Source organism: Haliotis rufescens, unplaced genomic scaffold (genome assembly GCF_023055435.1).
Source record: "Haliotis rufescens isolate VD_foot unplaced genomic scaffold, xgHalRufe1.0.p SCAF_1, whole genome shotgun sequence".
NCBI lineage: Eukaryota > Metazoa > Mollusca > Gastropoda > Lepetellida > Haliotidae > Haliotis > Haliotis rufescens.
Window position 1 is genome coordinate 62,203,578 of NW_025963779.1, and position 23,940 is coordinate 62,227,517.

The following is a 23,940-nucleotide window of genomic DNA, read 5'->3' on the forward strand; positions in this document are numbered from 1 at the left end:
TGAGGCAAGGGAGTTAACTGACGATTACAGTCCTGTTACTACCCTTGCCGAACTAGGCTGGAATAATGGAGTTACATTTTGGCTTGACTAACAAGTCTATATATATTAAATAAAAATTATGTAATTTGTTCATAAACTGACGTGCAGATTTCGGTCAATTGCAGTTTTTTAAAAAGCATTTGTACTGTCAACTTAGTGTCATCAGGTATTTTCAAAATCCTTTCATTTTTTCAATCAAGATTTGATGCACTTTGTGAAGTAAGACCTGTTTTACAACTATACAGATCTTGATTATCAATCAGACCGTCTTCACATTTTCACATTTTTCACATTTTGTTTAAAACAAATGTAAATGATATGAGAGGTGGAATCTGATTGTCAATAGGAGGGGCATAAAAGGGACATAACTCATAATAGCCAGAAACTCTGGCAAGGGTGGAACCTGGACTAAATGGTTTACATTTAGAAACTTGTGGAACCCAAACTGTGATGCTAATGTTAATACAGAATGGAGATGTTAGTATGAGTGAGTGATCTGGTATAATGCTGTTTTCAAACGATATTCAATCAAAATCACAGACAGAATGGAATTCAAACCTAAAAGCCAGGTCTTCATCAGTGTGACTAGTGAACAACTGAACCACATGACTTTACCAGCTAGTATTCCATGAAACAGCGCCACCTACCATCTTCTTCCTCCTCTCATGTTCGTTATCTTCTTGGTCGCCCTCCATCCCGGACTCCGGGGGTCCATCCTGGTCACCCATCACCAGGAAGCTGCAACCAACATGGCAGTCAGTCAGTTAGCGTCACTGTATTTCAGGTGTATCACTGCATGTCGGATTAAAGTGGGAGGAAACCCTGTAGTGAGGTGAGGTGAGGTGAAATGGGGTTTAACGTCGCGTCCAGGATTATTGCACTTTATAACGAGGTGCATGCATGTGTATGTGGCTGCTTGTACTAGACCGGACTGATGCCGATTTCTAGTGCTAGCCCACTGAGATAACATGCTGCAGTTTAACATAAATACCCCATTCAAACACAGTATACTGACTCCAAGCCAACCAGTCCTTGTTTTAGCCCCTAAATGTCGAGTGCCAGACAGGGTAACAACAAGTACCATCTTTTAACGTCTTTTGGTATGACGGAGCCGTGGATTAAACCCCGGACCTTTCACTCGCCGGGCGGGCGGTCAAACCCTGTAGTGATGCAGGTCATGTACAGGTATGGTGCTGATTAGGCCACACTTTAAACAAATTGTTTTACAGATTTTTTACAGGAAAATTGGAAGGTGGAGAAAGAAATTCTTTTTTTTTCAGTTTTCTGCTCCACTACAGGTCAGCTGGAATAAAAACATAAAAATGGTTTAATGTGCAGGTGAGCCTGCAACACAGGTGTTGATTTAAGCCATCACAGCTGACAAATCAAGCCGGAATATTGTTGTGTATCTATGCATCCTATCCATTGCAGGAAAAACTTATTTTGAATCCCAAATCAAATACATGTCAACTTCAGTGGATCCTTGTCTAGAAAATAAAAAAGAAGCAAATTCTGAAGAAAAAAATTCATTTCAACAAAATTGACAGAGGGTGGGTCTGTAAAGCAAGAAAAGAAATGTGTGGTCTAAACCAAAAATCATAATCAGTGTGAATCTGGAATTTGATCAAAGGATTCTGGTACGCTTGTGCGACAAAACTCTGCAACACATCGTTCTCAGCAAACCATCCTACTTAAAAATCAAATCTGATTTCAGCCTTGTCCTGTGGCAGCCATGTCTACACAGCCTCATGATCTAGTCACGCACAAATACTTTTACTGATAGCCACAAGACATAAATGCCTCAATTATATAAAAACAAGGAACACTATCTTGATTTTCCCCTTATAGCCACTGAACGATGCAGCATATTTGACTCACCATAGCAGCAAATGACAAAGTTTATAACAAATGCAAATGCCATGGTGACACTTACTCGATCTGCACACCTGTCACCTCGTCCTGGCGGCACACGTCATGGAGGACCTCGACACACATGTTGATGATGCTAGAGAACTTTTCCACCACCGTGCTGAAACACGACATGGGACAAATTATGGTCATCGCACAATCTTGTAAATCTGTGATACAACAGCCAGAAGCTTAATGCCTATATTCAATATGTCCCCAATGCTATGTTGCTAACTGATATAACGGTCAGTCATTGCGAGATCAACTCCAAGCATGGTAGAGGACACCCATCACAGTGGGGAGCTTTCACTGGTGGCAGCGATAGTATGGAGAGCTCTGTGAACAGACTATTGCTGTGAGGAGCTTGCTAGGATCTGGTCCAGACTGGATAATGTACAGGCAGCCATCACACAGCTGTATTATTGCTGAGTTTCGCACTGAACACAAAACACTAAAGTGGTGATCATTTGGGGGCTTTTCTACCACCAAGGCAATGATACTAAAACACTGTTCACAATAGCGCCCACTCTAATTCATCAATGACTGCCTTGTGATTGATAAATTTGTGTCTCACTTCTTGCCATGTAGTGACAGAAAGGTGCCTGTCTTTATAATGCGCCAGCCTTACCTGAGGTTGACTGTAAGGAGTGATGACAGGGCAAGAGCACAGATTTTCTTACGCTCGGGCTGGGAGACCCAGTCCATCTTGTCACACCACAGATCAAGGAGCTTCCCCAGTGCCTGCTGGCTCTGAAATAAACATTCACAATATCTTAATAAGACAAATACTACTTGAATGTCTTCCAAGCATCTTTCCCCCTCTAACAATATTACCACCCTATCCCTTCTCAATCAACACCATCCTCCTTCCAGGTGAGGTGTCACCTGCTCCAACACTAGCACCACCCTTTTCATTTCTCCCTAACTCCATCTCTCAATCATGACTCACGACCTGTCCTAGGTGAGGTGCCGTCTGCTCCAACACTAGCACCACCATTTTCATTTCTCCCTAACTCCATCCCTCCATCATGACTCACGTCCTGTCCTAGGTGAGATGCCGTCTGCTCCAACACTAACACCACCATTTTCATTTCTCCCTAACTCCATCCCTCCATCATGACTAGCATCCTGTCCTATGTGAGGTGCCGTCTGCTCCAACACTAACACCACCATTTTCATTTCTCCCTAACGCCATCCCTCCATCATGACTCACGTCCTGTCCTAGGTGAGGTGCCGTCTGCTCCAACACGGACCACATCAGTTCCTGGTTCTGGAGCAGCACTCGACTGAACAGAGACAGGTACATGGACATCAGCATGGGATTCTCCTGGAACAGAGCAATTCATGTCTTTCACAAATTGGCTTAGAAAAAATAAAATATTGCTTTTGGATCCAAACTATTCAAAAACAATAGATGAATTTTCTGTATTTTCTATCAGCTTCGACAAACCACAGCAACTGGTGAAACACCGCTTACTTCAGGAGCCAGAATATCCTTCAGCAGTCCTGGCAGCATAGGGGAGAAGAGACGTGGTCCATCCGCAGGGAATGCTCGAAAGACAAGTTCGATCAACTGTCAGATGAAAGAAGAGATGATTTAGTGAATAACAATACGTAACGAGACTTGACCTATATCATGAGACTGATATAAGTTGTATGGCATTAGCTGGCAGTATACGTGACCTAGAGAATGGTCTGTGGTCTGTAATGTCACAAACATATCAAAGGGAATAATACTTTAAGCTGATGAAGCAATATTCCATCTGGCTAAAATTAACAATTGTTGGAATTCAAACCAAGTCTATTTGAAAGAATTCTTTTACGATGGTGCTACTTCACCAATGTGAGAAATCTGTGTGACTTACACGGAGGATCAGGATGAGGCCCTCGGCCCGGATGTCGGTCATCAGACTGGACAGGCTCGACACCAGCACACTGTGGAAGTGCTGCAAGTACCACAGGCAGGGGGAGTAAGTCACATGTGTTTTATGATGATTTATTCAGTTTATCATGACATGTAAGGCTAAAAAGAAATTAATACTCTTGCACAGTGTAAAGGAGGATTTCTTTCACAAAGATCAGTGATTTCTAGTTCTGTGCACAATGGTTCATTTGAGTAGACTATGATACCGGTTACATCAGTAGAGAGAGGAAGATGTGGCCTACCTGCATGAAGTCCCTGGGGCCTAGCAAGATGTACGCCTCGATGATCTTCAGGCACACCCGAAGGTTCTCTGTGCCCAGCTCTGTTAGGCACAATATTTAAACTATTATGAAAAATGATTTTTCCGATTTCAAAATCTTTAACAGAAGTGGATCTGCACTGAGGGTGTGGCGATAAGCCAAATAACATACAATTTTGAGAATTTGAAAAAGACATCTTTGTATACCAAGGGGATCTACACTTCTGTAGAACAGAAGGTATTGGACACACAACCAACCAAGCAATGAAGGCATGTATTACTGAGGGTGTTTGACACACAACCAACCTGGCAATGAAGGTAGTATTACTGAGGGTGTTTGACACACAACCAACCTGGCAATGAAGGTAGTATTACTGAAGGATAGAGACACACAACCAACATAGCAATGAAGGCATGTATTACTGAGGGTGTTGGACACACAACCAACCTAGCAATGAAGGTAGTATTACTGAAGGATTGAGACACACAACCAACCTAGCAATGAAGGCATGTATTACTGAGGGTGTTGGATCACAACCAACATAGCAATGAAGGCATGTATTACTGAAGGATAGAGACACACAACCAACCCAAGCAATGAAGGCATGTATTACTGAAGGATTGAGACACACAACCAACCTAGTAATGAAGGCAGTATTACTGAAGGATTGAGACACACAACCAACCTAGCAATGAAGGCATGTATTACTGAAGGATTGAGACACACAACCAACCTAGCAATGAAGGCATGTATTACTGAAGGATTGAGACACACAACCAACCTAGCAATGAAGGCAGTATTACTGAAGGATAGAGACACACAACCAACCCAAGCAATGAAGGCAGTATTACTGAGGGCGTTGGACACACAACCAACCTGGCAATGAAGGCAGTATTACTGAGGGCGTTGGACACACAACCAACCTAGCAATGAAGGCATGTATTACTGAAGGATTGAGACACACAACCAACCTAGCAATGAAGGTCAGTATTACTGAAGGATAGAGACACACAACCAACCTAGCAATGAAGGTCAGTATTACTGAAGGATTGAGACACACAACCAACCCAAGCAATGAAGGCAGTATTACTGAGGGCGTTGGACACAAAACCAACCTAGCAATGAAGGCAGTATTACTGAAGGATTGAGACACACAACCAACCTAGCAATGAAGGTCAGTATTACTGAAGGATAGAGACACACAACCAACCTAGCAATGAAGGTCAGTATTACTGAAGGATTGAGACACACAACCAACCCAAGCAATGAAGGCAGTATTACTGAGGGCGTTGGACACACAACCAACCTAGCAATGAAGGCAGTATTACTGAGGGCGTTGGACACACAACCAACCTGGCAATGAAGGCATGTATTACTGAAGGATAGAGACACACAACCAACCTAGCAATGAAGGTCAGTATTACTGAAGGATTGAGACACACAACCAACCTAGCAATGAAGGTCAGTATTACTGAAGGATAGAGACACACAACCAACCTAGCAATGAAGGTCAGTATTACTGAAGGATTGAGACACACAACCAACCCAAGCAATGAAGGCAGTATTACTGAGGGCGTTGGACACACAACCAACCTAGCAATGAAGGCAGTATTACTGAGGGCGTTGGACACACAACCAACCTGGCAATGAAGGCATGTATTACTGAAGGATAGAGACACAAAACCAACCTGGCAATGAAGGTCAGTATTACTGAAGGATAGAGACACACAACCAACCCAAGCAATGAAGGCAGTATTACTGAGGGCGTTGGACACACAACCAACCTAGCAATGAAGGCAGTATTACTGAGGGCGTTGGACACACAACCAACCTGGCAATGAAGGCATGTATTACTGAAGGATAGAGACACAAAACCAACCTAGCAATGAAGGCAGTATTACTGAGGGCGTTGGACACACAACCAACCTAGCAATGAAGGTCAGTATTACTGAAGGATAGAGACACACAACCAACCTAGCAATGAAGGTCAGTATTACTGAAGGATTGAGACACACGACCAACCTGGCAATGAAGGCATGTATTACTGAAGGATAGAGACACAAAACCAACCTGCGCAATGAAGGCAGTATTACTGAAGGATAGAGACACAAAACCAACCTAGCAATGAAGGCAGTATTACTGAAGGATTGAGACACACAACCAACCCAAGCAATGAAGGCAGTATTACTGAAGGATTGAGACACACAACCAACCTAGCAATGAAGGTCAGTATTACTGAAGGATTGAGACACACGACCAACCTGGCAATGAAGGCATGTATTACTGAAGGATAGAGACACAAAACCAACCTGCGCAATGAAGGCAGTATTACTGAAGGATAGAGACACAAAACCAACCTAGCAATGAAGGCAGTATTACTGAAGGATTGAGACACACAACCAACCCAAGCAATGAAGGCAGTATTACTGAACGATTGAGACACACAACCAACCCAAGCAATGAAGGCAGTATTACTGAGGGCGTTGGACACACAACCAACCTAGCAATGAAGGCATGTATTACTGAAGGATTGAGACACACAACCAACCTAGCAATGAAGGTCAGTATTACTGAAGGATAGAGACACACAACCAACCTAGCAATGAAGGTCAGTATTACTGAAGGATTGAGACACACAACCAACCTAGCAATGAAGGCAGTATTACTGAGGGCGTTGGACACACAACCAACCTGGCAATGAAGGCATGTATTACTGAAGGATTGAGACACACGACCAACCTGGCAATGAAGGCAGTATTACTGAGGGCGTTGGACACACAACCAACCTAGCAATGAAGGCATGTATTACTGAAGGATTGAGACACACAACCAACCTAGCAATGAAGGTCAGTATTACTGAAGGATTGAGACACACGACCAACCTGGCAATGAAGGCATGTATTACTGAAGGATAGAGACACAAAACCAACCTGGCAATGAAGGCATGTATTACTGAAGGATAGAGACACAAAACCAACCTAGCAATGAAGGCAGTATTACTGAGGGTGTTGGACACACAACCAACCTGGCAATGAAGGCAGTATTACTGAGGGCGTTGGACACACAACCAACCTAGCAATGAAGGCATGTATTACTGAAGGATTGAGACACACAACCAACCTAGCAATGAAGGTCAGTATTACTGAAGGATTGAGACACACGACCAACCTGGCAATGAAGGCATGTATTACTGAAGGATAGAGACACAAAACCAACCTGGCAATGAAGGCATGTATTACTGAAGGATAGAGACACAAAACCAACCTAGCAATGAAGGCAGTATTACTGAGGGTGTTGGACACACAACCAACCTGGCAATGAAGGCAGTATTACTGAGGGCGTTGGACACACAACCAACCTGGCAATGAAGGTAGTATTACTGAAGGATTGAGACACACAACCAACCTAGCAATGAAGGCAGTATTACTGAAGGATTGAGACACACAACCAACCTGGCAATGAAGGCATGTATTACTGAAGGATTGAGACACACAACCAACCCAAGCAATGAAGGCATGTATTACTGAAGGATTGAGACACACAACCAACCTGGCAATGAAGGCATGTATTACTGAAGGATTGAGACACACAACCAACCTAGCAATGAAGGCATGTATTACTGAAGGATTGAGACACACAACCAACCTAGCAATGAAGGCATGTATTACTGAAGGATTGAGACACACAACCAACCTGGCAATGAAGGTCAGTATTACTGAGGGCGTTGGACACACAACCAACCTAGCAATGAAGGCATGTATTACTGAAGGATTGAGACACACAACCAACCTAACAATGAAGGCAGTATTACTGAGGGCGTTGGACACACAACCAACCTGGCAATGAAGGCAGTATTACTGAAGGATTGAGACACACAACCAACCTAAGCAATGAAGGCAGTATTACTGAAGGATTGAGACACACAACCAACCCAAGCAATGAAGGCATGTATTACTGAAGGATAGAGACACAAAACCAACCTGGCAATGAAGGCATGTATTACTGAAGGATAGAGACACACAACCAACCTAGCAATGAAGGCATGTATTACTGAGGGCGTTGGACACACAACCAACCTGGCAATGAAGGCAGTATTACTGAAGGATTGAGACACACAACCAACCTAGCAATGAAGGCATGTATTACTGAAGGATTGAGACACACAACCAACCCAAGCAATGAAGGCATGTATTACTGAAGGATAGAGACACAAAACCAACCTGGCAATGAAGGCATGTATTACTGAAGGATAGAGACACACAACCAACCTAGCAATGAAGGCATGTATTACTGAAGGATTGAGACACACAACCAACCTAGCAATGAAGGCATGTATTACTGAAGGATTGAGACACACAACCAACCCAAGCAATGAAGGCATGTATTACTGAAGGATAGAGACACAAAACCAACCTGGCAATGAAGGCATGTATTACTGAAGGATAGAGACACACAACCAACCTAGCAATGAAGGCATGTATTACTGAAGGATTGAGACACACAACCAACCTAGCAATGAAGGCATGTTGTTGAAGAGTTTCAGGAGGCCTTCAGTGAGGAGCGGAGAGTGATGCAAGGTCATAAGCCAAAGGTCAAGGCCATCTTCCAGCAAGTACACGTGGGGGTCCTGGGTGACATCGGTACTCAGGTGTATCACAGGCAGCAGGAAGTCATGGAAGTTGGTGCACATGGACCCAAAACCCTGAAAGTAGAGCAGAGAAATGGGACAACAGATCTCGACTGACCTTCTCAAATGAAACATGTAAGCAAAGACAATATTAACACCAGTATGAGGTGTATGAGTGTAGATAAGATGGCACGTCCTGTACTCACCTGTACGAGGTGTATGAGTGTAGACAAGATGGCACGTCCTGTACTCACCTGTACGAGGTGTATGAGTGTAGGCAAGATGTCACGTCCTGTACTCACCTGTACGAGGTGTATGAGTGTAGGCAAGATGTCAAGTCCTGTACGAGGTGTATGAGTGTAGACAAGATGTCACGTCCTGTACTCACCTGTACGAGGTGTATGAGTGTAGGCAAGATGTCACGTCCTGTACTCACCTGTATGAGGTGTATGAGTGTAGGCAAGATGTCACGTCCTGTACTCACCTGTACGAGGTGTATGAGTGTAGGCAAGATGTCACGTCCTGTACTCACCTGTACGAGGTGTATGAGTGTAGGCAAGATGTCACGTCCTGTACTCACCTGTACGAGGTGTATGAGTGTAGGCAAGATGTCAAGTCCTGTACTCACCTGTACGAGGTGTATGAGTGTAGACAAGATGGCACGTCCTGTACTCACCTGTATGAGGTGTATGAGTGTAGACAAGATGGCACGTCCTGTACTCACCTGTACAAGGTGTATGAGTGTAGGCAAGATGTCAAGTCCTGTACTCACCTGTACGAGGTGTATGAGTGTAGACAAGATGGCACGTCCTGTACTCACCTGTACGAGGTGTATGAGTGTAGACAAGATGGCACGTCCTGTACTCACCTGTACGAGGTGTATGAGTGTAGGCAAGATGTCAAGTCCTGTACTCACCTGTACGAGGTGTATGAGTGTAGACAAGATGGCACGTCCTGTACTCACCTGTACGAGGTGTATGAGTGTATACAAGATGGCACGTCCTGTACTCACCTGTACGAGGTGTATGAGTGTAGACAAGATGTCACGTCCTGTTCTCACCTGTACGAGATGTATGAGTGTAGACAAGATGTCAAGTCCTGTACGAGGTGTATGAGTGTAGACAAGATGTCACGTCCTGTACTCACCTGTACGAGGTGTATGAGTGTAGACAAGATGTCACGTCCTGTACTCACCTGTACGAGGTGTATGAGTGTAGACAAGATGTCACGTCCTGTACTCACCTGTACCAGGTGTATGAGTGTAGACAAGATGTCACGTCCTGTACGAGGTGTATGAGTGTAGACAAGATGTCACGTCCTGTACTCACCTGTACGAGGTGTATGAGTGTAGACAAGATGGCACAGCGGAGCATGTTGTGGTCAGCCGACTCCTGCCAGAGGCCGGGCAGATACTGCAGCAGTGCCGCTGTGTAGGGACGGATCATGGCCCCCATCCTCTCTATCACAAACGAGAAGACATGGAGCACATGCATCTGCAAAGAGTAAAGTACATCAGGAGATAACAATGTTGCTATGGTGGTATCAAAAGTTGTCTCCAAAAGGCAGAAACTATCCCCAAGATGAGGTTTTCACACTGCCACACCACTGCTGTATAACAGAACACCAGTAGGGTACCAGGTATCAGTCACATCTTCAACCAACCCGTGAAGATCCGGGGTAGGATAGGTCTTCAGCAACCCATGCTTGCCGCAAAAGGTGACTAAGCTTGTCGTAAGATTGTGTGGTCAGAATTGCTGACTTGGTTGATTCATGTCATCGTATCCCAATTGTGTGGATCGATGATCATGATGACAACTACTGGATTGTCTGGTCCAGATTTGATTTTTCACAGACTGCTGTCATATAGCTGGATTATTGCTGAGTGCGGTGTTAAACCACAACCATCATTACATCTTCAACCACGCCACAGCTGAGACCAGGCCTTCCCTAGTGGTCACAAACACTATTATTTCCTACATCATTATTGGAGTAAGTGAGTGTTTGTTTGTTTGTTGTTTAATGCCGCACTCAGCAATATTCCAGCTATATGACGACGGTCTGTAAGTAATAGAGTCTTGACCAGACAATGCAGTGATTGACATCATGAGCATCAATCCACGGAATTTGGATACAATGACATGTATAAAACCAAATCAGCAAGCCTGACCACCCAATTCCATTAGTTGCTTCTTACGATAAGCATAGTCACCTTGCATATACATACTGCTTGCATGGGTTTCTGAAGACCTTTTCTACCCTGGATCTTCATGGGTCTGAGTAAGTGAGTGAACTCATTTAACCGTGCAGTTTACAATACTGAAGAGTTATCAGGATGGCCTGTAAGTATACGAGACTTGACCAGGTAAACCAGTAACTGCAAGTAAGGGCAAACATTCACTCAGTGGATACGGTGCGATGCAATCAGCCCAAGCACCAAGTCTGACCACTGATTCAAATCTAGTGGCTTCTTGTGCCTAGCAAGAATGATGCTTGGGATGCTTTTCTAACCTGGTCCACGTAGGGGAGTTATCATAGCATACTGGAACATAATCTTACTGAGATTCACATGCGATAAAAAAAAAGCATTAACTCAATACAAAATGGACAGATTAAGAAAGTGTCTTGTAATCAAAGGTTACCTTTGTGTCACATTCCCTGACATGTGTGAGCAGTTGGAAGAGGTGTGAGAACAGAGGCTCCACATACTGCAAAATAGTGAAACATGAGTTAGGGAAACACGGGAGTCAGTGACTGTACTGCAAAATAGTGAAACATGAGTTAGGGAAACACGGGAGTCAGTGACTGTACTGCAACATAGTGAAACAAGGGAGTCAGTGACTGTACTGCAACATAGTGGAACAAGGGAGTCAGTGACTGTACTGCAACATAGTGGAACAAGAGAGACAGTGACTGTACTGCAACATAGTGAAACAAGGGAGTCAGTGTCTGTACTGCAACATAGTGAAACAAGGGAGTCAGTGACTGTACTGCAACATAGTGGAACAAGGGAGTCAGTGACTGTACTGCAACATAGTGGAACAAGAGAGACAGTGACTGTACTGCAACATAGTGAAACAAGGGAGTCAGTGACTGTACTGCAACATAGTGAAACAAGGGAGTCAGTGTCTGTACTGCATCATAGTGAAACAAGGGAGTCAGTGACTGTACTGCAACATAGTGGAACAAGGGAGACAGTGACTGTACTGCAACATAGTGAAACAAGGGAGACAGTGACTGTACTGCAATGTAGTGAAACATGGAAGTCAGTGACTGTACTGCAACATAGTGAAACATTGGAGACAGTGTCTGTACTGCAACATAGTGAAACAAGGGAGACAGTGACTGTACTGAAACATAGTGAAACAAGAGAGTCAGTGACTGTACTGCAACATAGTGAAACATGGGAGTCAGTAACTGTACTGCAACATAGTGAAACACGGGAGTCAGTGACTGTACTGCAACATAGTGGAACAAGGGAGTCAGTGTCTGTACTGCAACATAGTGGAACAAGGGAGTCAGTGACTGTACTGCAACATAGTGGAACAAGAGAGACAGTGACTGTACTGCAACATAGTGAAACAAGGGAGTCAGTGACTGTACTGCAACATAGTGGAACAAGGGAGTCAGTGACTGTACTGCAACATAGTGGAACAAGGGAGTCAGTGACTGTACTGCAACATAGTGGAACAAGAGAGACAGTGACTGTACTGCAACATAGTGAAACAAGGGAGTCAGTGACTGTACTGCAACATAGTGGAACAAGGGAGTCAGTGACTGTACTGCAACAAAGTGGAACAAGAGAGACAGTGACTGTACTGCAACATAGTGAAACAAGGGAGTCAGTGTCTGTACTGCATCATAGTGAAACAAGGGAGTCAGTGACTGTACTGCAACATAGTGGAACAAGGGAGACAGTGACTGTACTGCAACATAGTGAAACATGGAAGTCAGTGACTGTACTGCAACATAGTGGAACAAGAGAGACAGTGACTGTACTGCAACATAGTGAAACAAGGGAGTCAGTGTCTGTACTGCAACATAGTGAAACAAGGGAGTCAGTGACTGTACTGCAACATAGTGGAACAAGGGAGTCAGTGACTGTACTGCATCATAGTGAAACATGGAAGTCAGTGACTGTACTGCAACATAGTGAAACAAGGGAGACAGTGACTGTACTGCAACATAGTGGAACATTGGAGACAGTGACTGTACTGCAACATAGTGAAACATGGGAGTCAGTGACTGAACTGCAACATAGTGAAACATGGGAGTCTGATATGCCACCATATGACAGTGTCAACTGGCCAGTGTTGTCTCCAAATACTGCTGGTAAGACAAGGGGGTGTGACTGCCCTTAAGACAAGGGGGTATGCTAGTCATGCCACTGATTTAATCTTATTCTGGCAAATTTGAGAATCACTTCCTTTAATCATTTTACAATATGATATCATAGAAAGATACTTACCGGTAGTAGCTGTTCCGGGTTGAATTCAAAGTCATCAACAGGTAGAAGCGTTAAGGAGTATTTCACAATGCATAGACTTCAACAAGATACACTGTACTGCCTGTGTAGATTTGGTTGGTTGGTTTGTTGTTTAACGCCGCACTCAGCAATATTCCAGCTATATGATGGCGGTCTGTAAATAATCGAGTCTGGACCAGACAATCCAGTGATTAATGTCATGAGCATCGATCCTTGCAATTGGGATCGATGACATGCATCAACCAAGTCAGCGAGCCTGACCACCCGATCCCGTTAGTCGCCTTTTACGACAAGCATAGTCACCTTTTACTGCAAGCATGGGTTGCTGAAGACCTATTCTACCCTGGAATCTTCAAGGGTCATGCCTGTGTAGAACACAAGCTATATTGTCCTACCTGTATAGAACACTAGTTACATTATACTACCTGTATAGGACACAAGCTATATTGTCCTACCTGTATAGAACACTAGTTACATTATACAACCTGTATAGGACACAAGCTACATTGTACTACCTGTATAGAACACCAGTTATTGTTTATTTGATGCCTAACACCACATAGCAACATTCAAGCTGAAGAGTGGCCTGTAAATAGTTCATATGGTTGATACATTGAACAAGGTCAAATACTGTATCACAAATGACATATCTAAGGTCACCTCTGACAAGTTACTGAGGGGGGGGGACGGAGAGGGGGACCTTTTATAACATAACATATTATTACTGTATTCACTGGGGCTACAGGGAATTTAAGACACAGCCAAGGATATCACTCCTCAGTGTTGCAGCGGCCTCCAGTCTGACGGCCAGATCCTCCTCTGTCCGCAAGACTGACAGGATGGCTTCATACAGCGTCGGCCGCAGCTTCACCGACAGCTTCACACTCACCCACTGACCAATCAACCAGATGACACGCTTCCTCACGATCCGGTAGCTGAAAGAACGGCCAGATTTTAGGGGCGCCACATAGAAACATTAGTGGTACACTCCAAAGGTGAGGTGACATGGGCTCTATCATTGTGTTGAAGATTCCTTTACTGATGTTGCAACGTGCATGTTTGTGTGTGTGTGTGTGTGTGTGTGTGTGGCTCCTTGTACAAGACTGGACATAGGCCTGATTCATTGCACTAGCCCACTGAGATACCAACAGCAGGTGCGATCTTTTCATGTCTTTGGTATCACGCAGCCAGGGAATTGAACCACCAACCTTCTGATCTCTGCATAATGATAACATCTATTCTTTACAATTTTTTTCTACAAAGACTTAAAGATATACACCTGCAATCGTGGTCTTTTGTTGACATTATCCAACAAACTTTTATCTTAGTTGAAAACTCATATATATACTGATAAGTGTCTGTTTGATATATTTATGAAGAAATATCGTAATTCATTGCTAAGATTTAGATGTTAATCCCTAGATCTATGAATTGGGAGTGGGCAATATACAAAAACTCCAAGGTCAGAATAATCACAAAATGTGAAAAGTCCAAGATATCAAGGATGAATATCACTTTTAATTTGTATGTCCATTCTACTCCACTGGCAGGAAAAAACATATTCCTGTATATTACTTCAATTACAAAAAACAGTCTAAATAAATTAACAAAAGAAAAAAGATTCCCTGTATATATGCAATGCACTAAAATTTGTAAAAGAATTGTTAAAATTGTGGTCAATAACTGTGTGTTATGTGCTTCAGGCCTGTGGCCTCTTTAGTGCTTGAATGAAGATTGACTGATAGATCGATAAGATCGATAAGATCTATAAGACATGACAACTTCACAAACAATGCTCCCTCCTTCTTAAACTGTTGCACATCTCTAGTAAGCAGCGTTAGAAATTGGCACTAGTCCTGTAGTCCTTGCCAAACTACCAAATAGTTAAGGTAAAATGACTAGTAGAAACTGGCCATTTATTAGGGTATGGCTATACATTATCATTATAAGGACTATGTTAGTCTCTATCCCTGGTAAGGAGTGGGAATAAGCACACATCACATTACCTTCCTTTGCTGAACTTGAATTTGGAATTTGAACAATGAGTGAGTTCCATTTAACGCCGCTTTTAACAGTATTCCAGTTATATCACGGCGTGTCAGCTTAATGTGAGAGGAAAGCCCGAAGTGATGCAGGTCTCAGACGTTTACCACTTCGTTGAAACCCACGAACACGTGGCCCTTCAATATTTTTCTGAATAGAGATGGCTGCAGGTGGGCCCACATTTTAGAAAGTGAGTGAGTTGCATTTAACGCCGCTTTTAACAGTATTCCAGTTATATCGCGGCGTGTCAGCTTAATGTGAGAGGAAAGCCCGAAGTGATGCAGGTCTTAGACGTTTACCACTTCGGTGAAACCCACGGCACGGGTATGGTGCTGACAAACCTAGAAACATAATCAGGATGAACCGGGATTCAAACCCACAATCATAGGTTTCTGGGGTGCCCAAGGTACGCAACTCCGCACAGTGAATTGCGGCCCTTAAATGACTGGTCCACCCGTACCCCCGGAACTTGAACAAAATGTTACTCTTAATAAAACAATAAAACTTAAAACGCCTATGAGTCAATGGTCAACACAATTCCACAACAGTGCACTTGACAAAGAGTAATGTGTTCCTAGACACTAGTGTGAAAAACATTACATGCAATCACAGTTATTTTGTAGACAGTTTGAATAATTCTCACCTGTCATTCTTAACTCGCAGTTCTCCCAAGAGGGTAGATGAAAACCAGTTGTCAAAGTCTATGTCGTCATAGAGATCATAGGACGCCAGACCAACAGCATTGTAAACTGAAAAACAGGAATACACATTACATCAGTGAGAACTGGACACATTCTACACTTTAGACCCAAAGACCAAGTCTCAAGTAACTGAACATCCCTGGGTCTGCCATGGACAGTCATATATATTGCTGGAAGTCAGATACCACCTTGATATAAATGAGAAACGGTAAAGCATCCTTGAAATTAGAACAAAATGTAATAGTTTTAGCAATACTTGAGGATTTGACACATTTTGTTTAAATGATGTACATGTGAGTGAGTGAATGCTGTTTTATGCCACAATCAGCAATTTATCATCTAAAACTGGCTCCCACATATCGCTTGGGTGAGATCAATCAATCTCCTAGGCTTTGCAGATCATTGTGACATCATTGGTATCCATGAAGACACAATCAAATGACATCAATAATCTCTCTGCTACTGAAGTTGGCTAGCAATACTTTTTACACTAAAGACACTTGTTACTGTTTACAAACTGAAAAAGTTGGAAAACATATGATCAATAAAATCTCAAGCTTGAGCCTTTTGATATCAATTACATCAACTCTCATCGAAAAAGGTTTAAAACTCCTTGCCCAGACTCTTCTACAGAAATAACTTGCTCAATGAGCTGTAGACTAGTAGGTTTTGACAAATGATCTCTGCCCCTGAGACATGGAAGTAGTCTCTTATGATAAGCAAGGCCTGGGAACCAACTCTAGTCAGGATATGTTTGTTTGTTTGTCAGCAATATTCTGTGAATAATCAAGCCTGGACCAGACAATCCAGTGATTGACATCATTAGCATCGATCCACGCAATTGAGATATGATGACATGCATCAACCAGTCTGACCACCCCATCCCGGCAGTCGCCTCTTAGGACAAGCATAGTCGCCTTTTACTGCAAGCATGGGTTGCTGAAGACCTATTCAAGCCCGGATCATCACAAGTCCTCTACTCAGGAATCCCCACTGGGTTTAATGCATGTATCCCCGGGTGTTATGTTACATACCAACCTCTTCACTGAGAAAATAAACCAATAAACTACTTACTTGCATCTTTTTTCAAAATGGCCTCCAGACTATCAGGGTCACATGGTCCGTGAATGGACTGTACCATTTCCATGAGTATGGGGGTAAGTGAGAGTCGGAACTCCTTGAAGATTGTCAGGAACAGCACCTCTGTGCATGGCTGCAAGACACCAGACCCCCATCAAACATACACCCACATCTCTTTATACAACTCACCAGGCCCCATCATACAACTCACCAGGCCACATCATACAACTCACCAGGCCACATCATACAACTCACCAGGCCCCATTATACAACCCACCAGGCCATATCATACAACTCACCAGGCCACATCATACAACTCACCAGGCCACATCATACAACTCACCAGGCCATATCATACAACTCACCAGGCCACATCATACAACTCACCAGGCCACATCATACAACTCACCAGGCCCCATGACACAACTCACCAGGCCCCATCATACAACTCACCAGGCCACATCATACAACTCACCAGGCCACATCATACAACTCACCAGGCCACATCATACAACTCACCAGGCCCCATGACCCAACTCACCAGGCCCCATGAAACAACTCACCCGGCCACATCATACAACTCACCAGGCCACATCATACAACTCACCAGGCCCCATGAAACAACTCACCAGGCCACATCATACAACTCACCAGGCCACATCATACAACTCACCAGGCCACATCATACAACTCACCAGGCCACATCATACAACTCACCAGGCCCCCTGACACAACTCACCAGGCCACATCATACAACTCACCAGGCCACATCATACAACTCACCAGGCCACATCATACAACTCACCAGGCCACATCATACAACTCACCAGGCCCCATGACACAACTCACCAGGCCACATCATACAACTCACCAGGCCACATCATACAACTCACAAGGCCACATCATACAACTCACCAGGCAACTCACAAGGCCCCATCATACAACACACGAGGCCCCATCATACAACAATTCAACAGGGAATGGATCAAAATTATACATGTAACATACAACTAAAAATTACAGCATATCTGTCCCTCATGAAGGAATATTAAAACTAAAAATTAATTAAAAATTAAGAAGTGGAAAGATCACCTAAAATTCCTCATAGCTCGTAGGTTATTCTGTAATTAAAAGACTCACCCGTAGAGAATATTTGAATGAGTCCCCTCCTTCTTCCTGACCTGAAAGAAAAACACACAGGCTGTTCACACCTTGTCAGTGGGTCCAAGAGGTGCTACTGTCTATATCTTAGACCAGGTAATACATCCTCTTGAAGGAATGGCCAGTTTGTATTTGTACGTATTTACTTTTGAGGGTTAGCAGTATTTGAGTTATACACTTCAAACAGGATCTGCCTTTAGAAGGCTGCCATAAGGATAATTAAATCTTGGACTGGCAATTTCGTCAAATCATCTGCTGGCATTCCAATTGCTGCAAACAGTATCAGTATTATCATGGTTTGTCAATGGAAGTGTGTAGCACAGCTACTACATCAGCAACAATAAAGTGATCAACCCTCAATGACATGAGGTGAACCTTGCAAAGTTTGTTGTGTAAACCTCATAACTATCATAATGTCAGAGAAGTACCAAATTGAAAGTTCTCACAAATCTTTGTTATAGTCTAATGTGTATTGTTTCCTGCACAAATGGTATTGACACATATACTTTGAATAGTGACTGTTTCCCCCCCCCCCAAAAAAAGAGGAAAAGTCTAGGGGGGTCTATTTTTAAACATTTGATTGCATTTTAAGCAATTTCGTGCAGTTTGGACAACATTCACACCAAGAAATGTAATAAATCAAAAGTCAATAAGTCAAATAAACAAAGATGGCAGATGCAGTAAAATTTCGAAGTTAAATCAGTACTTTTAAAAAATCTGGCATAGCTTCCATGCACCCAGCTACCCACCAGGTCTGGCAGCAATACTGCCATAAACTTCAACCCCCATTCCCAAGACACAAGGACAACTGTCACAAGCGAGCAATGTCTGACCCTTTCCTCATGTTGAAGCATATTGAAAAACACTTACCTTGTACTTACTTACCTTTTGTTGAAAAAACAACTTCATTGCAAACATAAGACATTAATACAACATATATCCCCATGTTATGGGTTTTCAAACGCTGAAGAAACATTCATAGTTTTCTCGCTAATCACATGAACAACTGTAAAACATCTCATTCACTTATAGGCTAAAAGACAACTTTATCTTAAAAACAAGCCATCATCTGACTCTGAGTATTTACAATTTCTGTGTGATGCCACACCCCACGTTATACTGCAAGTATTTGTGATAGAAAAGGTATGATGTCCAAAAACCTATGCTGCTGAAAGCTTTGATTGAAAACAGGACGATCCGTGACGGTTGTCTGGTTTTCGATCATATTTTCCAGAGTGTTTTTTTTTATATCTTTGATTATATTTTTACGCTGATGATGATTTTTTCCTAGAACTACTGTTTTAAAAAAACGAGATTTTCCGTGTTTCTGTGGAGATTTCACATCCCTGATAAAAGATGCTCCAAGGGTACTGCGGTCAAACATGAAATAAATGATGTCAGTCATCATGATTTGAGGTTGTCATTGTGATTAAGAATCAAGTATCCAGACTCATTGTAGACTCAGGTATAATGCCTACTACATAACACACTAACTCAGCATTAATGCTCACAGACAAATATGCTGAATACGCAAAGATTCTCTCTACACAATTCACTGACTCAGCAATAATGCTCAATAAACAATATCCTGAATTAACATTAATGCTTTCTACACAATACACTGACTTAGTAATAATGCTCATTGAACAATACGCTGAATCAGCAATAATGCTCTCTACACAATACACTGACTCGGCAGAACTCACAGAACTCCTCGGCATCTGCGTCCCAGGTGGTCAGGTCATCTGTTGTCAACAGGAAGTACTGGAGCACCAGGCGACGACATATCTCCGCCAACATTTGGAACGTAAAGAACTCCTTCACCATCAGATGAGCTTCCATACTAATCTGACTCACTGTTTCTGCAGGATAACAATTAGAATCACTGTTATTCCAAGGGCAGTACCAATGAAGAAATTACATAATCAGAGTACCGTATTCGACGTAATAAGCACCCCGTCCTAATAAGCGGCCACGGCGATATTTGCTGATATATTGGCTAGTGAACAATCCCAATTAACACCCCTTCCCATTGATCATTGTACACAAGACTTATTTATTCGTGTATAAAACACACTCGTGTGTTATGTGCACCCTTAATTATGGGCAATTAAATTCTGGAAAATATAATCTGTCGTGTATAATACGCACAGACCTTTTTTCTGTATTATTTCAGGCTGTCAGCATAAACCACGAAATTTACGATCTTTCAACCCTCTTTTTTTTCTCACCAACTTATACTCTAATAAGAGCCCCCTATTTCTTATTTTGAGAGTGCCCTGGGCGCTTATTACGTCGAAAACGGTATTATGTTTATTCTATATACTAATTCTATAAACTAAGAGCACATTGCTCTTACTAACGAAGTCCTAACTGGACATAAAGGATGATCTATCAGCAAAGTTTGTGAAAGGTCATTCTGACGTGACCTGTAATGTGAGGTTCTCAGAGATTTGTTTAATGATAGCAAGAACTAACATCTGCTTTTAATGAGATTGAACCTGAGGCAAAAGATATAATTTTACAATATTTTTTCAAATTTAATTAGAGCATGATTGTTACCCTGTTCTTGAACAGATTTACGGGGCTTGTAGGTTTCACTGAACAGGATCCCTTTCATCAGATTGAAGCAGTTGACGGCAAATCGTTCAAACAGAAGACCTTATTGAAGAAAGATGGAAAAGTGAAAAAGCATAATTATGATTCAGTATTCATCACGGCTTTAAACATAAGAAAGTAAAGGTTTCTTTGTTTTGAGACACTGGCACTACAGCACAACTTGTTGTATTCCTGCTACACCAAGCACATACACAGAGTTCTATCTTAAATGAAAACAGGTCAATCGACAACAGGTTTTCATAGCCACTGCCCTTCAGCCTCAAGACGTGCATGACACAGAGGCACCAGGAGTGAGTATCTTTGTCACTGAAGAACATACAGTACAAGCATACCTTTCTCTGTGAGGTTGTATCTGTACAAGCATACCTTCCTGTGAGGCTGTATCTGTACAAGCATACCTTTCTGTGAGGTTGTATCTGTACAAGCATACCATTCTCTGTGAGCTTGTATCTGTACAAGCATACCTTTCTCTGTAAGGTTGTATCTGTACAAGCATACCTTCCTGTGAGGTTGTATCTGTACAAGCATACCTTTCTGTGAGGTTGTATCTGTACAAGCATCCCTTTCTGTGAGGTTGTATCTGTACAAGCATACCTTTCTGTGAGATTGTATCTGTACAAGCATACCTTTCTCTGTGAAGTTGTATTTGACCACAAACTGCAGGGTAGTTTTGATGTAGCCGAGGAACGAGTTGGGATGCATGGTGAGGACATCTAGGAGCTGCAATACAGAGAGGAAGAACATGACTCAGACTGGGAGGACATGACTCAGACTGAGAGGACATGACTCAGACTGCGAGGACATGACTCAGACAGGGAGGACATGATTCAGACAGGGAGGACATAACTCAGACAGGGAGGACATGACTCAGACAGGGAGGACATGACTCAGACAGGGAGGACATGACTCAGACTTGGAGGACATGACTCAGACAGGAAGAACATGACTCAGACAGGGAGGACATGACTCAGACAGGGAGGACATGACTCAGACTGGGAGGACATGACTCAGACTGCGAGGACATGACTCAGACAGGGAGGACATGATTCAGACAGGGAGGACATGACTCAGACAGGGAGGACATGACTCAGACTTGGAGGACATGACTCAGACAGGAAGAACATGACTCAGACTGGGAGGACATGACTCAGACAGGGAGGACATGACTCAGACAGGGAGGACATGACTCAGACAGGGAGGACATGACTCAGACAGGAAGAACATGACTCAGACTTGGAGGACATGACTCAGACTGGGGGGACATGACTCAGACTGGGAGGACATGACTCAGACTGGGAGGACATGACTCAGACTGGGAGGACATGACTCAGACAGGGAGGACATGACTCAGACTTGGAGGACATGACTCAGACTGGGAGGACATGACTCAGACAGGAAGAACATGACTCAGACTTGGAGGACATGACTCAGACTGGGAGGACATGACTCAGACTGGGAGAACATAACTCAGGTTGGGAGGACGGAGATGGGGGACATGACAAGACAGGGAGGACATGACTCAGACAGGGAGGACAGAGAGGGAAGACATGACTCAGACAGGGAGGACATGACTCAGATTGGGAGGACATGACTCAGGGAGGACATGACTCGCACAGGGAGAATGTGACTCACACAGGGAGGACATGATTCAGACATGGATGATATGAGTGAGTGAGTGAGTATGGTTTTACGCCGCTTTTAGCAATATTCCAGCAATATCACAGCGGGGGACACCAGAAATGGGCTTCACACATTGTACCCATGTCGGGAATCGAACCCGGGTCTTCGGCGTGACGAGCAAACGCTTTAACCACTTGGCTACCCGAACGCCCCATGGATGATGTGATTCAGTCAGGGAGGACATGATTCAGACAGGGAGGTATGATGACACAACATCAACCAAGTCACCAGCCTCACCATCTCATCCATTTCCAATTCTACCACCAGGTGATACAGTTTCTGAGATCTCAGTGTTACATGATGAACAAATGTGTGTCCAGTACACACACATGTACAGGACGTGGAAACGAAATACTGCGGCCCAAGGGACACACAGTAATATTCATTGAACCTACAACGCATAAAGAGCAGTAATGGGTGTCCATTAATAATGACCACCATCCACATGATCATATATTCCTTCCAGGCTCTAAAGTAATATCAAAATGTACAGTACAAAAACCATTTCATCACTTTACAGGACTCTAATATTGCCTGCAAGGGCCCTCAAACCAACCGTCATCAGAAGATGACAAATTCCCCCGGCACCTACAAATTTGAAATAACAAATCATCTGACTTGATAGTCCATCTTGATAGGAAAATATCTGTCTAATCTGTCTGTCTATATACAAGAGTAGTTACTAAATTATCAAAATAACACTATGGAATTGGGATTGGGAACTTTGTTTTTCCATGTCAGGTACACACCAATATAAAGAGTCAAAGTCAAATTTATTACCACTGAAATGAAAAGAATACAAATTCTAAAAATCCCTAAATAGATAACGGCACCAGTTGACAAGATGGTCTTTGTGTGTCCACAGTTTCAGGGAAAAATACCTATTTAATTTAGAGATATTGTGATCTAAACTTAAAGTTACTGTTGCCATGGTTACTTAGGTGATAAACTTACTATCTTGGTCAAGGTGACAATGACCCGCTCACACTTCTCCACAACACTATGGTGACCCCACAGACTCCGCCCTGAAACCAAAACGATGAAAACTGTAGATAACATCATGACAGTGCAGTTCAAGGTATCTCAGTTGCTAAGACGTTAAACAACAAACAACAACAACAACAACAGTTACACAGGAATTTAGTTTAGCGTGATAATAATGTTTGTATGTTTGTTGATTAACGCCACACTCAGCAACATACCTATATGATGGCAGTCTGTAAATAATCAATCTGGACCAGACAATACAGTGATTGATAATATGACCATCGATAAACACAATTGGGATATGCTGACATGCATCAAGCAAGTCAGCGAGCCTGACCACCCGATTCTGTTAGTCGCCTCTTACGACAAGCATGGGTTGCTGAAGACCTATTCTAACCCTGACCATCACGAATCGCAAGATATCAATG

General features: G+C 43.0%; 1 protein-coding gene across 3 annotated transcripts in view; it reads right to left on the reverse strand.

Annotated features, from left to right (window-relative positions):
- The window catches only part of LOC124112584 (importin-11-like), a 46,310-nt gene that overhangs the window by 7,020 nt on the left and 15,350 nt on the right, over positions 1–23,940 (reverse strand). For all 3 annotated transcript variants that reach the window (XM_048399158.1, XM_048399159.1, XM_048399155.1), the window contains exons 8-26: positions 23,480–23,550; positions 21,472–21,565; positions 20,789–20,887; positions 19,933–20,088; positions 18,206–18,246; positions 17,060–17,198; positions 15,928–16,033; positions 14,013–14,176; positions 13,224–13,264; positions 11,398–11,463; positions 10,087–10,251; positions 8,641–8,833; positions 4,114–4,193; positions 3,813–3,893; positions 3,425–3,520; positions 3,161–3,274; positions 2,576–2,697; positions 1,973–2,068; positions 687–777 (exon numbers count right to left, since the gene is read on the reverse strand). In XM_048399158.1, the coding sequence (XP_048255115.1) occupies positions 687–777; positions 1,973–2,068; positions 2,576–2,697; positions 3,161–3,274; positions 3,425–3,520; positions 3,813–3,893; positions 4,114–4,193; positions 8,641–8,833; positions 10,087–10,251; positions 11,398–11,463; positions 13,224–13,264; positions 14,013–14,176; positions 15,928–16,033; positions 17,060–17,198; positions 18,206–18,246; positions 19,933–20,088; positions 20,789–20,887; positions 21,472–21,565; positions 23,480–23,550 (2,015 nt within the window). The remainder of the gene's footprint in view (positions 1–686; positions 778–1,972; positions 2,069–2,575; positions 2,698–3,160; positions 3,275–3,424; positions 3,521–3,812; positions 3,894–4,113; positions 4,194–8,640; positions 8,834–10,086; positions 10,252–11,397; positions 11,464–13,223; positions 13,265–14,012; positions 14,177–15,927; positions 16,034–17,059; positions 17,199–18,205; positions 18,247–19,932; positions 20,089–20,788; positions 20,888–21,471; positions 21,566–23,479; positions 23,551–23,940) is intronic.